At 36.9% G+C, this 14,431-nt stretch overlaps 1 protein-coding gene across 1 annotated transcript in view; it reads right to left on the bottom strand.

Annotated features, from left to right (window-relative positions):
- The window catches only part of DIAPH1 (diaphanous related formin 1), a 205,472-nt gene that overhangs the window by 156,478 nt on the left and 34,563 nt on the right, over positions 1 to 14,431 (bottom strand). The window contains 3 exon segments of the mRNA XM_070940849.1: positions 5,037 to 5,138; positions 5,486 to 5,644; positions 8,993 to 9,019. Coding sequence (XP_070796950.1) covers positions 5,037 to 5,138; positions 5,486 to 5,644; positions 8,993 to 9,019 — 288 coding nt within the window.

Below are 14,431 nucleotides of genomic sequence, written 5' to 3' on the forward strand. Positions count from 1 at the left end.
ATAAATGCAAAGGATAGAAATCACCCTTAAATGCACCCACAGGGAATAATTGGTGGTTCAGGTAACTCACTGCACCAGGAGAGAAGCAGAGTAGAATCCAGGAGCCAGGAAGATTACTCAGGAGGCAGGAAATGGCCACTAGCCAAAGGGCTTAACAGCGTGGCAAAATTGGGCGCGGAAAAGCCTTCGCGCCAGAAATTAGCAGCCAGAATTCTCCAACAGCAGCAGGAGGCAGGGAAACCTCTCCAAAAGCCTCCAAAATCCTTTGAAAGTGCTGCAAAAGGTAGGGCGATGCAAAACGCACGTGGGCGTTGCTGCAGGGCTGCTCAGGGCTGCTGGAGCGTTTCTAGCACTCCCCAGCTGATTCCAATAAAGTTTAGCCGCTTTTGAAGAAAACGCCAGCAATTTGAGCAGAAAAGAGCAAACTAAGTAGAAATAAGCCAGCAATGGCCAAATAACTCCCCCACGAAGAGTTAATGAGAGAGAACTAACAGACACGACTGTCCTCTACCGGACCGAGTCGAAAAACTGGATACAGGAAGAGGCGGGGCTTCTTTTGTTGGTGGACTCGGTCCTAGAGCTACTGGCTTGGTTGTAACCCTTTAGTGACCGGCGTTTCCTCCGTGACTGAGAAAAATACTATAAGGCTGCAAGCCTATTATGGATCAAAGAATGGATAACCCTGGATAACCAAAGACTGTTAAATCTGGAAGGACATGACTTAATGAAGGGATGGCATGCCTTTATATGGAGCTCTGGAAATAAAATATACAAACATTTCAACAACCACACTATCAGGAAATCTTTAATCAACACATGGCAACAAATCAAATGCAAACACTACATGAAAATTCCCAGCTGGCTATCAACGATAGAAGCAATAACTCACCCCAATATATTATCAAAACAAAAAATGTTAAAATACAGAGAAATAGTAGATGTACAGGGAAAATTGAAAACTAGGGAAGAACTTAAAGAACAAGGAATAGTAATAGACTGGTGGCCCTATTCACAAATAAAGATAAGATATAAAAGAACCAAGAGGAGGGAGGAATAGACTTAAAACAAAATCGATTGGACAAATTATTAGAATCTAAAGAAGGGAAGTTAATTTTGAAAATTTATAAATACTTACTTGAATATGATTTGGCAGAAGAATTGGTTAAAGGGCAGATGATAGCGAGGAACATCGGGCACAGTATACAGTTAGAAGAATGGGAAAGAGCATGGGAAAACAATTACAGCATGACAAAATCGGTAGCTTATAAAGAAAATCACTATAAGATGTGGTACCGATGGTATCTGGCCCCTGCAAGGTTAGCCAAAATGTACCCGAACGTAAATCCGGCCTGTTGGAAATGTAAAAAAACACAGGGAACTTTTTACCATGCTTGGTGGCTTTGCCCAGAAATTAAGAAATATTGGAACAAAATAAAAACATGGATAGTAGAAATAACAGATTACGAAATTGAATTAGAACCTGAAATCTTTTTATTAGGCATGATTAAAAAGAATATTAGAAACGATATAAAATATTTAATACTTCACATAATTACGGCGGCTACACTAGCGTTAGCACAACTCTGGAAAATAGATCATTTGCCAACCGACCAGGAGCTAATACAAAAAATCTATATATGCGCAGAAATGGACAAATTAACTTTAGAGTTACAGGACAAGGAAGACTCAAAATATTTTACAATATGGAATAGATGATACCAGTGGATAAACCAGAGGAGGGGGAATGGGTAAAGATGAAATCCAGAAGAAATCAATACAATTAAAAATAGCACTGTCAGATGGATAGAAAAGGAAATAAGTCACTGTGTGTATGTATATATGTATATATAATAGAAATTAGTCAGTAGGTGAAGTTGTGTACTGTATATGTAAATTTGTTTTTGATTAAGAGAAACTTGTATGTTTTAAATGTTTTTTAAGAATGAATAAAGTTTTGTTTTAAAATTAAAATAAATAAATAAATAAATAAATAAATAAATAAATAAATAAATAAATAAATGCTAGGAGACGCATATTGTGTAACTTTGAATGTTCGCTAAGGGAATGAGTTTCCCTTCTATCTTCTCATCTAGATCATTTATGAAGATGTTGAAGATTACTGCCCCCAAGACAGAACCTTGAGGTATCCCATTGCAGGCTTCCCTCCATGTAGATCAGTGGTTCTCAACCTTCCTAATGCCGCGACCCTTTAATACAGTTCCTCATGTTGTGGTGACCCCCAACCAGGGGTGGGTTCTAAATTTTTTTTACTACCGATTCTGTGGGTGTGGCTTATTTTGTGGGTGTGACTTGGAGGTCATGTGACCAGGTGGCCATGGCTATGTATTAAGGGACTACTCAGAGGGCTGAAAAAAGTCATTTCTGACAGGTCCTCGGACTTTTGACTGGTCCTCACACTTATGACCATCCTCACATTTATGCCTGTGCAGCATTCTTAACAACCATGTCACTCATTTCACAACTGCTTCTCTTCAACATGGTGATAAGATAGGGCAAAAAACGTAAAATGTGAGGACAGTCGTAAATTCGAGGACTGGTCAAAAGTGCGAGGACCAGTCAAAAATAACTTTTTCAGCCCTCTGAATAGTCCATATGCATAAAAGGATACAGCAATAGAGAGGGATGAAGGAAGGGAAGGGAAATTAGAGTAGGAGTGAGGGTAAGAGAGGGAGGAAGAGAGGAAGAGAAGGAGAAAGGAAGAGGAAGTAGGGAGAAGAAGAAGGGGGGAAGAGAAAGTAAGAAGGAAAGAAAAGAGAGAGGTGGTAGGTTTGAGGAGAAAGATTGCTGTACAATAAAAAAGATGAAAGGGAAGAAAGCCAACCCCAAACAAATATAAAGATATTAAGATAAAGAATGAATTGTTAAATTTTAAAGAATAAAAGAGAACAAACAGGAATAAATAGCAATAATTAGAAACACACATACAAACATATAACGTATTTTCTTTGAACAGAGTATTTGGCTGGTTCACAAATTTAAACAGTTGTAGGAGGTTAGCACCCACCCCTTTCCTAGAAGAATGAAATATTTTGGGAAATATTAAAAAGGCAGAATATTATATTTCCCTGGATGAGAAATAGAGAAGCATATTTTACAGACAAAGCAGCTCCCACCTTCCTGCCCCCCACCCTTTGTTAATGGGCCAGAGGCAGAAAGTCAATCCTTTGTCAAAGGACATTTGCAACACAATAGCAACAGAAACTAACACAATGGGCCCCATCTAGCAACCGAAACTCACCACACGTGACCTGGGAAGCATGTGACCTGGGAAGCACATGTGACCATCAGCCAGCAAGGCTAGCTAAGACCCCCACCCCCTGGGAGTCTGACAACCAATCAGGATACTCTTTTGGGGCCCAAAGAAATGCAAAGCCAGAGAGAGCATAAAAACCCGAGGATTTACTGTATCTGCTCCTTTTCTGTTCAGGAACTCAAGCCATGTGATCCTGTCCACCATTAAACCATCTTTCCAAGCAGTCTCCATGTTTCCAGTGTCTTTTTCCCCACTTGGAGCAGAACCCGAAGGATATTTCTTCCAACACAGTGTTTAGTCATTTCAATTAAATTTACAATTTCTATATTTCCTTTTTACCATATTTATTCCTCATCTATTTTTTTAAAAAACCAATATTACCCTTCATCCTCATCTCTAATCTTAATCAAATTCAATTTTTCCCTTCTATTCTATATTATACCCCTTCCCATTGTCATCTATTTTTATATCCATCCTCACATTGGTTAATTATGTAATTATGTAATACAGTTGTTTAATACAAATTCAACATTTTAATATAAATTAGTTATATAACTATCTTTTTTTGTATATTAATCAATATGAACATGAATATTCCAATTATTTCCATGCAATCCAATTTCTTACAAATCAATTAATTATATTTACCAATAATAATAAACCAAATAATTTCCCCCATATATTCCTCCAAACCACAACTTAACCATTTCTGCTTTCAACACAATATACAATTAATAGTATCTCAATTATTACAATTCCCTAGTTAAATAGAGCTTTTTTTCTTTTGTGTTTTAAAATCTTGAACTCTCCTCTTTTGCCCTAAATTTCCCATTGTTTGCACCTACCTTTTTTGGTGAGGAAAAAGAAAAAGAAATCTCTCTCTGCCTCATTTTGTCACGTTGCAGCAAAGACCCTGCTTTACTTTCAATTTCGCTTTTTCAGCATAGCTAGGGGGAAAAAAATCTGCTCCAGGAATTTACCTCTTTGCAGCTAGCTAGCAAAAGAGCCCTCCGCAAAACAGCTGAGAGCAAATCAGCTGAGAGTCCGGAGGCTGATCAAATCAACTTATATAATTAACCTATGCTGAAGCTGAAAGGGGCTGTTTTTTCTATTTTTGCAGGCACCGGTCTATTCATTTTTTTTCTTTTAACACTGATCAGCTGTAGGGCGGCCCTTTGAAGCCCCGCGGCAAGAATTTAAAGTTTTTTTCCCTCTAGACATTAGCTGGGACTCCGGAGGCAGCAATAGATTGGGAGTGGGCGGGGTAAGCGAACGGCGAACGGCTATCTAACGCAGAGGGTGAGGGTGAGTGAAGGCGTGGGGGGGGGAGAGGGCTTTGGCAACCCCTGTGAAATGGCCCTTCGACCCCCAAAGGGGTCGCGACCCCCAGGTTGAGAACCGCTGATGTAGATGTAATTCCATTGGAATTCATTTGTTGGTGGTACTGTCTATTCCACATTTTTCTATCTTACCAAGTAGGCTATAGACTACTTTGTCAAATGCCTTACTGAAGTCTAAGTAACTACATCCATAGCATTCACCTTATCCAGTAATTTATTCACCTTGTCAAAGAAGGCAATAAGGTTTGTCTAGTATGTTGTTTTTACAAACCCATGCCTGCTTGTAGTAATCTTCTTGCTCTTTTCTCCATGCTCACAAATGTGCTGCTTGATTATCTTTAATCAGTTTCACTTATCCTGCAACATAAATCAAGCAAACCCTAGAAGTATTCTATAAATTTGACCACAATCCAAGAACTCACAGCTTTGGAAGTATGCAGGTACTGAGACACCATTTCTCTCTTGATACTAATGTCTTTCTCCCTTAAAGGCTGCTGCTTTTCCTCATTTAGATTCATATCCACCTAGCAAAGAAAGCATAAAAATAGTCATAGAATTATCGAGTTGGGAGGTATCTAGGAAATCATCAAGTCTATCCTCATGTACACTGCAGGAATGATTCCATACACCATCCCTACTAGGTGAAGCTATATTCCTTTGACAAAATTACAATACTTGATTTCTCCCAAATGAATTCTGGTTTTAGGATTTTTGTTTACTTGCTGTAGTAGAAAAACAAATCAAAGTCTTCCTTCTCAGAGCAGAAAGAATTTTTCACATCACAGAAATCACACTTTCATTTCAGAATAACTATAAGCATAGGAAACTTTTAGCTTTGTTATTCTCAAGATATAATTGTAATGGTACTTACCAGCATCTGCTCAAAGAGAACCAGCACATCTTCATCAGAGATATCCTGCAATGTCTGACCTGACCCAGAAATATCTGAGTATGAAGTAGATGAATTCCTATATGTTGTATTGGGTTTTTCTTTCTCCTTCTTTATCCTCATACTGGTGAACCTTTCAAGCTGATTAATAAAATATAAAATTAACATCAGTGTTCTTTTTCGATTCTTTTCCATTCAATTTTAAATTGTGCTACTTTCTTAACTATAATGTGTGAGTACTTTGGCAATATATTGGAAAAATCAAAATCAATGTTCTTTTAAATCTCTTCATGCAATTCTGCTAATTACCAGGGCTGTCTGTGCAAAGCTTCTAGTGGGCCTTTCACCAAAGTTTCAACTGAATCATTCCATGAAAAGAGATTACATATCAAAGTAGAGATTCACAAGTATTGAATCAAACGTCTGCAAAATGCTTTACAAAATTGATTTCTTTTCTGCTGCTGTATACAACACACACATCCACACAACACTGTTGCAATTCCAAACAGAGAGGCCAGTGAAAAGATTAAATGCAGAATGGCTAATGAATAATCTGTTACTGAAATTATGCCCACTTTAAGGAGTTATTTTATTAAACTATTAAATTGACTCTTTTGGGATGGCAAAGCTAATATTATTTTGAACTGTATTTACTTTCTCACCTCTCAATATCTTTGATGTGGCCATTTAAGTCTTAACTCACTGACTATTGGGGGTGAATCATTGGCCCCCAAGGAAAGGGCTCGCAACTTGGACGTCCTCCTGGATTCACGGCTGTCTTTAGAAGAGCACTTGACGGCCGTGACCGGGAGGATTTTTCATCAGGTTCGCCTGATCCGCCAGTTGCGTCCCTTTCTAGATCAGGACTCCCTACACACAGTCACTCATGCCCTCGTCACTTCTCGTATAGACTATTGTAACGCTCTCTACATGGGGCTCCCCTTGAGGTGCACTCGGAGGCTCCAACTGGCGCAGAGTGCGGCCGCGCGGGTGGTGATGGGAGCAACGTGGAGCTCCCATGTAACACCTCTCGTGCGCGAGCTGCACTGGCTCCCGGTGGTCTTCCAAGTGCGCTTCAAGATTTTGGTTACCACCTTTAAAGCGCTCCATGGCTTAGGACCTGGTTATCTACGGGACCGCCTGCTACCACCAATAGCCTCCCACCAGCCAGTACGCTCCCATAGAGAGGGGCTCCTCCGGGTGCCGTCGGCCAAACAATGTCGACTGGCGGCCCCTATGGGGAGAGCCTTCTCTGTGGGGGCACCTACGATCTGGAACGAGCTCCCCCCGGAGATACGGAGGATCCCGGATCTTCACACCTTCCGTCGCGCGCTTAAAACCTTTTTTATTTCATCAAACTGGCCTGGCCTAAATCTTCTCCTTTTTTAAATTTAAATTTTAAACACAAATTTTAATCTGTTTAATTATGGGGTATTTTAAAATTCAGCCTAAATTATTTAATTTCTTTTAATCTATTTTAAATTTTGTATCTCTGTGTTTTATCCTCTGGCTGTTCACCGCCCTGAGTCCTTCGGGAGAAGGGCGGTATAGAAATTTAATAAAATAAAAATAAATAAATAAAATAAAATAAACTCATTGTCCCTTGTGACAATGATGTTACAATTCCATATGGGCTCAAGATGGAGGATTGATTCAAGGAAACTCAATATGCACTCTTGGGTCAAACTCTTTATTAGGGCAGATTTAAACTTTTTGACAATGATTGAACAAGTGTATAATATAGGGACTATCCCAAGCATTAGCATGAGTTTCAAAGAATAAACGTATGATTAAAGTACTGCTTTTTGCATTATTCTTTTGCTAAAATTGGTAGCTATAACACATTTAAAACAATGTTGTATGTGTTTCTAGGATTAGGGATGGCAAAACTATGAATGCTACTTTTTAATTTATCTCATTGTTTCAGCTTACTCCTATTGCTTCTCCGAATAATATAGTATATTTTCACAAGCCACTATACTAAGACAATCCTGATTCTTCTAACCCCTTTCAGCTTGTGAATTTGCTTGCCAACTAGCTATGCCATGCCTCTTTGTATCCCAGAACTCCCCCCCCCAAAAAAAAACCCCAGACACAACAAAGATACAGTACTCTATAGGGGTAAATCAATTAAAATTCTTCAGTTTTATACCAAGCCTGGTACCTCAGAAAAATGGGTGGAAACAAAATGCTTACCTTTTGAATAATATTTGAAATGTTTTCTTTTAAAATGGGATAGGACAGTTTCTGCAGTTTTCATTGTGTCACTCAACCAGCTAAAAGCAGTCTCTCTCAATTTCTATATTAAAGAGGCGTGCAACATTATCCAAAGCAAAGTATCCTGTCCTTGAATAGGCTCATTTTATAACCATCAGAGTTCACTCTCATCTAAATTAAGTTTCAGTTTGTTTACTGATGAATAATCCATTACCACCAGGGTGGATAAAAATCAATGATTTTTTTAAAAAATCAAAAATATCGGATTTTTTTTATTTAAATCGGATTTTTTTGAATTAAATGGGATTTTTTGATTTAAATCAGATTTTTTTTTATTTTTATTGAATTTATTTTAATAAAAAACTTTTGGGGTAAAAATCTATCGTAAGATAGTTTTCTATTTAAGATACATACATAATTTAGTTTATTCAGCATGAAATGGAGCTTAGTTATGTAGCACAAGGCTGTATATTCTGCAACACCGGGACTATCGGTGAGTCAACAGCAGATCAAAGGAGTAGCAGAGATGACAGTTGCTCTTTAAAAATTATGATTTAAATCGAGTTGATTTAAATCAAGTCTTTTTACTAGTGATTTAAATCATGATTTAAATCATGATTTAAATCGACTTGATTTAAATCAAATCCACCCTGATTACCACCACCTTTGGGATACAAAGATTTATTTAGAATTTCTATTTTTTTCACTAGAAGCATGTTTAAGAACTAACAATACTCCAAATTAAGTATCAAGATACTTAAAGATAAGAGAAAACAATGGGGACTCTTGTGCTTGCCTATCATCATAATGCCTATTATGTATAGGAATAGTTCAGAGAATCAGATTTTTATAAAGAAGGGAGGTAACATATGTTATCTTCCAGGCCCATTCTAAAAAAATAACCAAGGAAGCTCTCCTTTCAATCTGTTGGTGCAGATTATAGATTTATCCATTGAGCAAACTGGAAGCCAGAGTCAAAGTGACTCAGCTTCCACAAAAGATACCATTAAATGATATCATTAAACATGTACACACATCCCTTGCAAAAAAAAAAAAAAATAACATCAGGGAATACAGTAACAGAGACAAGAATACTATACCATCCTTAAAAATGGTTAATATACTCTATCAAGGAAAACACAAAAGAGAAAAATTAGCAATCAGAAAGCTAATAACAACCCAGGGAAGAGAATGCACAAAATTTGTATCAGGATTTATAGATAACTCACAAAATCAGTTAATGCCAAAAATATATAGCACAATTGCTCTTACCTCATCTGCCATTACACGCTTCAAGTTCTACAATTGGGGAAAACAAAGAAAAAAAATGAATCAATAGATCACAAAAAAACTAGTAGCAAATGAGAAATGGCTAGGAATACACATAAAATAGACATTAATATCCACAAATATTTTCTTCTTATACAAAACGCAATTGGACTTCCAGCAGAGCCTCCAGCTCTTGAAATAGTAGAGATAGTTGATCTCTGTTAAATTTTCTCCATAGTTACAGGTTTAGAATGTTTTCTAAGCCAGAAGAACAACATACACACACCAGGAAAGGGGAGGACTTGAAATCAACCCTTTTACTCTCCTGAGTAGCTGGATGCTCTCAGACTGCTTCTTGAAGAAGTAGTAGTAATTGGGTGAGTCCCTGGCTGGGGAGCAGGGCAACCATACAAGTTCACTATCTGTAAGGATTGCCTCGCCTTCTAACTTAAGAAACTACGAACTCTTGAAATGTAGTATTTCAAAAGGAACCTTTTTTTTTATTGCAAAAGTTTTACAATTACATTTTCACCCCTTTTTCCCCCCCACCCCCAAACTTCCCACCCTCCCTAACCCTACCCTCCCCCCAGACTTCCCTATAATATACTCATAACTGGTAAAGAAAGATAAAAAAAAACACACAAAAAAAACCCTTAATATGACACTTATGTAAAAACTTGAACCCCTCCCTCCCCTGTATAGTTTTTCTTTTTACCCTCATTACATTAAAATATTTCTAATACATTATTTTCAAATAAAAGCTATTTGATACTTTCTAGTTTGATATTTGTTCTGAACATATTCTATCCACCTTTTCCATTCCCATTCATAAGTCTCTTGTGAACAATCTTTTAAGTACGCTGAAATCTTCGCCATCTCTGCAAAACTGGCCATCTTCAAAGTCCATTCCTCAATAGTGGGCAAAGCTTCATTTTTCCAATATTTACCTATCAACAATCTTGCTGCTGTTATCATATACAATATCAATTTTGTTTCACCCGATGTAAAACCCTTAACTATGCCCAATAAAAACAATTGTGGAGAGAATTGAATTTTTTTCTTCAAAACATTCTGCATGACCCACCAAATTTTTATCCAAAAAGCCTTAACTTTCCTACAGGTCCACCAAACATGATAATACGTAGCATCCAAACATTCACATCTCCAACATTTTGGCTGAACATTAGGGTACATACATGACAACTTTTTGGGATCTAAATGCCATCTATAAAACATTTTATAGAAATTTTCCCTCAGGTTCTGCGACTGTGTAAATTTAACATTCTGAACCCAAATTTTTTCCCATGTTTCCAACATCACTGGTTCTTCAAAATTTTGTGCCCACTTAATCATACAATCTTTAACTAATTCAGTTTCTGAATCCCTTTCTAGCAAAACATTATAAAGCCTTTTGATATGCATTGGACCTTTCTCTTTTATATGTCTAACCAATTCTTCCTCGTGCAACATAATACCAGTTTTTTGGTCCTCTTTCCATCTCAATTGTAATTGATTATATTGTAACCAAGTTAAATTAATCCCTTCGTCCAACAGTGTCTGCAATGTCTTCAGCTGCCATCTGCCCGCATCTGTAAAAAGAACCTCTTTGTATAAAAACCCCACGAGTGACATTATATTTGTATTCCACAAGGTATGACCAAGATCCAGCCATAGCGGTATTTTATAATCCCATTTGAGTCGGTGCTTCTTCCAAACTCTCATCAAAGAGTCTCTAAGTATATGACTTTTAAATACTTTATCAACTTTGTCATCATAAAGTAAGTAAGCATGCCATCCAAATTCAAGATCAAAACTTTCTGCATTCAATATTCCAGCCTTTTTACTTCCAAACCAATCACTTGTTAAAGTTAAAGCTGCTGCATCATAATATAACTGTAGGTTTGGAAGTTTAAGACCTCCTCTTTCTGGAACATCTTGCATAATTTTCAATTTCACTCTCGGCTTTTTCTCGTTCCAGACAAACTTATTGAGTCCAGTTTGCCAGACTTTCAATTGTTTATCACTTTTAAGCACCGGAATCATTTGAAACAAAAAAAGAAATCTTGGCAAAATGTTCATCTTAACTGCTGCTATTCTTCCAAGTAAAGACAGCTGCAGTTTTTTCCAAGTCTCCATGTCTTTCTGCACCTCTCGCCACAACACCTCATAGTTATTTTGAAACAATTTCATGTTTGATTCTGCAACCTGAACTCCTAGATATTTTACCTTAGGTACAGTCTCAAAACCTGCCCTCCTTTCAAGCTCATGTTTACGATCTTGTGTCATGTTTTTAGCTATCATTTTAGTCTTTTTTGGATTCAGTCTAAAACCTGAAACTTTACCATAGTCTTGTATAATGTCCTTCATCAGGATTATTGATTCCATTGGTTGTGATAGGGTAACAACCAGATCATCTGCAAATGCCTTTATTCTGTAATCCTCTTGCCGAATCATTATACCTTTCAAGATATTAGAGTCCCGTATTGTATTTAGCAAGACTTCTAGTGTTAGAATAAATAAAAGTGGGGACAACGGACATCCCTGTCTTGTTCCTTTTTCAATTTTAAACTCTGTTGTCAAACTTCCATTAATAATGATCTGTGCCTTTTGCTCTTGGTAAATTGCTGAAATCGCCTGTATAAATTGATCCCCAAAATCCATCTTTTTTAAAGTCTTTAATAGAAAATTCCAATCCACTCTATCAAAGGCCTTCTCTGCATCCAGAAAGACCAGCACTGCAGGAATCTGTTTATTCTTCTCAAGATATTCCAATAAATCTATTACTTGCCTTACATTATCCTTCATGTGTCTGCCTTCGATAAATCCCGCTTGATCATCATGAATCACCTTTTGGATTACTGGCATCAACCTGTTGGCTAATACTTTCGCATAGATTTTATAATCTGTATTCAAAAGAGATATTGGTCTATAGTTCTCTGGTTTTTTAGGACCGACTTGTTCTTTTGGTATCAAAGATATGTAAGCTGTTGTCCATGATGGGGGTATTTTACCCCCTTGTTGAATATTGCAAAATAAATCTCTGAGTTGTTCCACCATTTCAGCTTGCAAAGTTTTGTAATACACTGCGGTCAAACCATCCGTGCCAGGAGCTTTGGCTGTTTTTAGCTGTTTAATTGCTACTATTATCTCCTCCTCTGTTATAGGATAATTCATTCTTTCCTTTTGTTGATCAGTAATTTTTGTAACTCTTTTATCGTTTAAATATTTTTCTATAAATCCATTCTGCACCTCCTCTTTAGCATATAGTTTGGTATAATAGTCCACAAAAGCTTCTTTAATTAATTTTTGTTGAAAAATTTCTTTCCCTCCAATATCAATACTATCAATAGTCCGTATACTTTGTTTTTTCCTCAATGTGTAAGCCAACCATCTGCCCGGTTTATTAGCGTTACAAAATGTATTGTGCTTCGCATATTGTAAGTTTGTTGCAACTTGTTCCGCCATAAGCATTTGAAATTGGTCTTTCAAAAGTTTTATAGCACCGCATATTCTTTCATCTGTTGGATTTTTAATAAGTAACTGTTCTTTATTCTTTATTTCTATTTCCAATTCAGATCTTTTCTTTTGTCGAAACAGTCTATGTTTAGAGTTCATGTAGATAAGTACCCCTCTCATATAAGCTTTACTTGCGTCCCACACAATTTCAATTGGGGTACCTTTATTCAAATTTATTTCAAAAAATTCTTTCAAATGCTTTTTAAGTTCTGTTGTATTTTTTTCATATCTAAACAAGTTCTCATTTAATCTCCAAGAACGTCTCTCAACCTTATCCATCTCAATTTCTATCCATACTGGGCTATGGTCAGTCAAAGTTCTTGGAAAAATCTTTGTTCTTTTGGTCTTGACAAGTAAATCATCTGACAACAAAATGAAGTCAATCCTAGAGAAGGATCTGTGTCTGTCAGAAAAAAAAGTGTAGTCCAATTCTTTTGGATTATGTATTCTCCAAACATCTTTTAGTTCCATATCTTCTTTCATGTCAAAAAAGGTCTGTGGTAATCTGATCCTAGACTTTGCCAAACTCTTTTTATCTAATTTAGAATCAATTACTCCATTCCAGTCTCCCATAATTAAAATAGATCTGTAGTCCCATTGCAGTATTTTAGTATGTAACATCTTATAGAAATGGTCCTGTTGTTGATTGGGAGCATAAATTCCAATCAGAAGAATTTGGCCATTTGCTGTAGGCAATTCAATTGCTACAAACCTGCCATCTTCATCTGCTTCTATAACTTTAGCTGTTAACTTTTTATTTACATAAATAACCACACCATTCTTTTTTTGCGAAGTTGAAGATATAAAATGTGTTCCTAGTTTGGAGTTTATCAAATATTTTTGATCTTGAGTTGTGATATGCGTTTCTTGTAAACAAATTATATCATTATTAAATTGTTTCAAATATGTAAATAATTTCTTCCTTTTCTGTGCTGAATTCAACCCATTCACATTCCAAGATAAACACTTAAGCGTCATCTTCATCTTTCTGGAGCAAAGAGCAGAATAATCGAATGTCATCCGAAAGCTTCGATCTTGCTCCCCCCATGGCTCCAGTCTCTTGTGCAGTACTCTTAACTACCTTCTTGTCTTGTCTTTCCTGTTGTTGTTGTTGCTTTTGTTTAAGTAACTTAGATTGAGCTCGAGTTATACGTTGATCCTTAACTTCAATCATCCGAACCGGGTCCAAGATTGGAGAAGATTCCAGCAAAGGCTCATCCAGAAAACCTCCTTCTGCGCCTTGCATTTCCTCTAGTTCCGGCTTAGACTGTTCTTGCAGTTCTCGTTGAGGTTGCTTCTCATCACTCTCCTTAATCTCCAAAACTGTAGATGTACGTGGGGATGGTGTTCTTTCCTTAAGAATAGTAGTGTAAAAGTGCTCTGCCTTCTCCACGGTATTCAAACGATATCTTTCTCCCTTGTATCTGAAAATTATACCAACTGGGGCGTCCCACCGAAATGGTATCTGTAGATTTTGCAATTCCTTAACAAGAAAGCCAAATTCTTTTCTGGTTTTCAGCATTTTAGGAGGTAATTCTTTATAAATTCCAATTCGTGAGCCCCCCACTTGCACAGAAGTGTAAAAGGATTTTTGCAGGATGTCATTTCTTATTTCTCTATCTGTAAAATATATGACCACGTCTCTGGGCAATTGTCTTTGTCTGGCCACCCAAGAATTCACTCTGTAAATTTTATCTATTTTGTGAAAAACCACATCAGGATTAACTTGTAGAATATTGGCCAGGGCCTCAGAACAAACCTGTCTCAAATCCTGTCTTTCCTCTTCTCGAATTCCTCGAAGCCGTATGGCAAACTCCATTGCCCTGAATTGTACCATCACAATCTCATTTTCAACTCTTTGCATTTTATTGTCAACATCAGCAATTTTATAATCATTGTCTTTCATCTTAACATTAACTTCTGATT

This window comes from Pituophis catenifer, unplaced genomic scaffold (genome assembly GCF_029215685.1).
Source record: "Pituophis catenifer annectens isolate HBS135680 unplaced genomic scaffold, rPitCat1.0.hap2 SCAF_3, whole genome shotgun sequence".
Lineage (NCBI taxonomy): Eukaryota > Metazoa > Chordata > Lepidosauria > Squamata > Colubridae > Pituophis > Pituophis catenifer.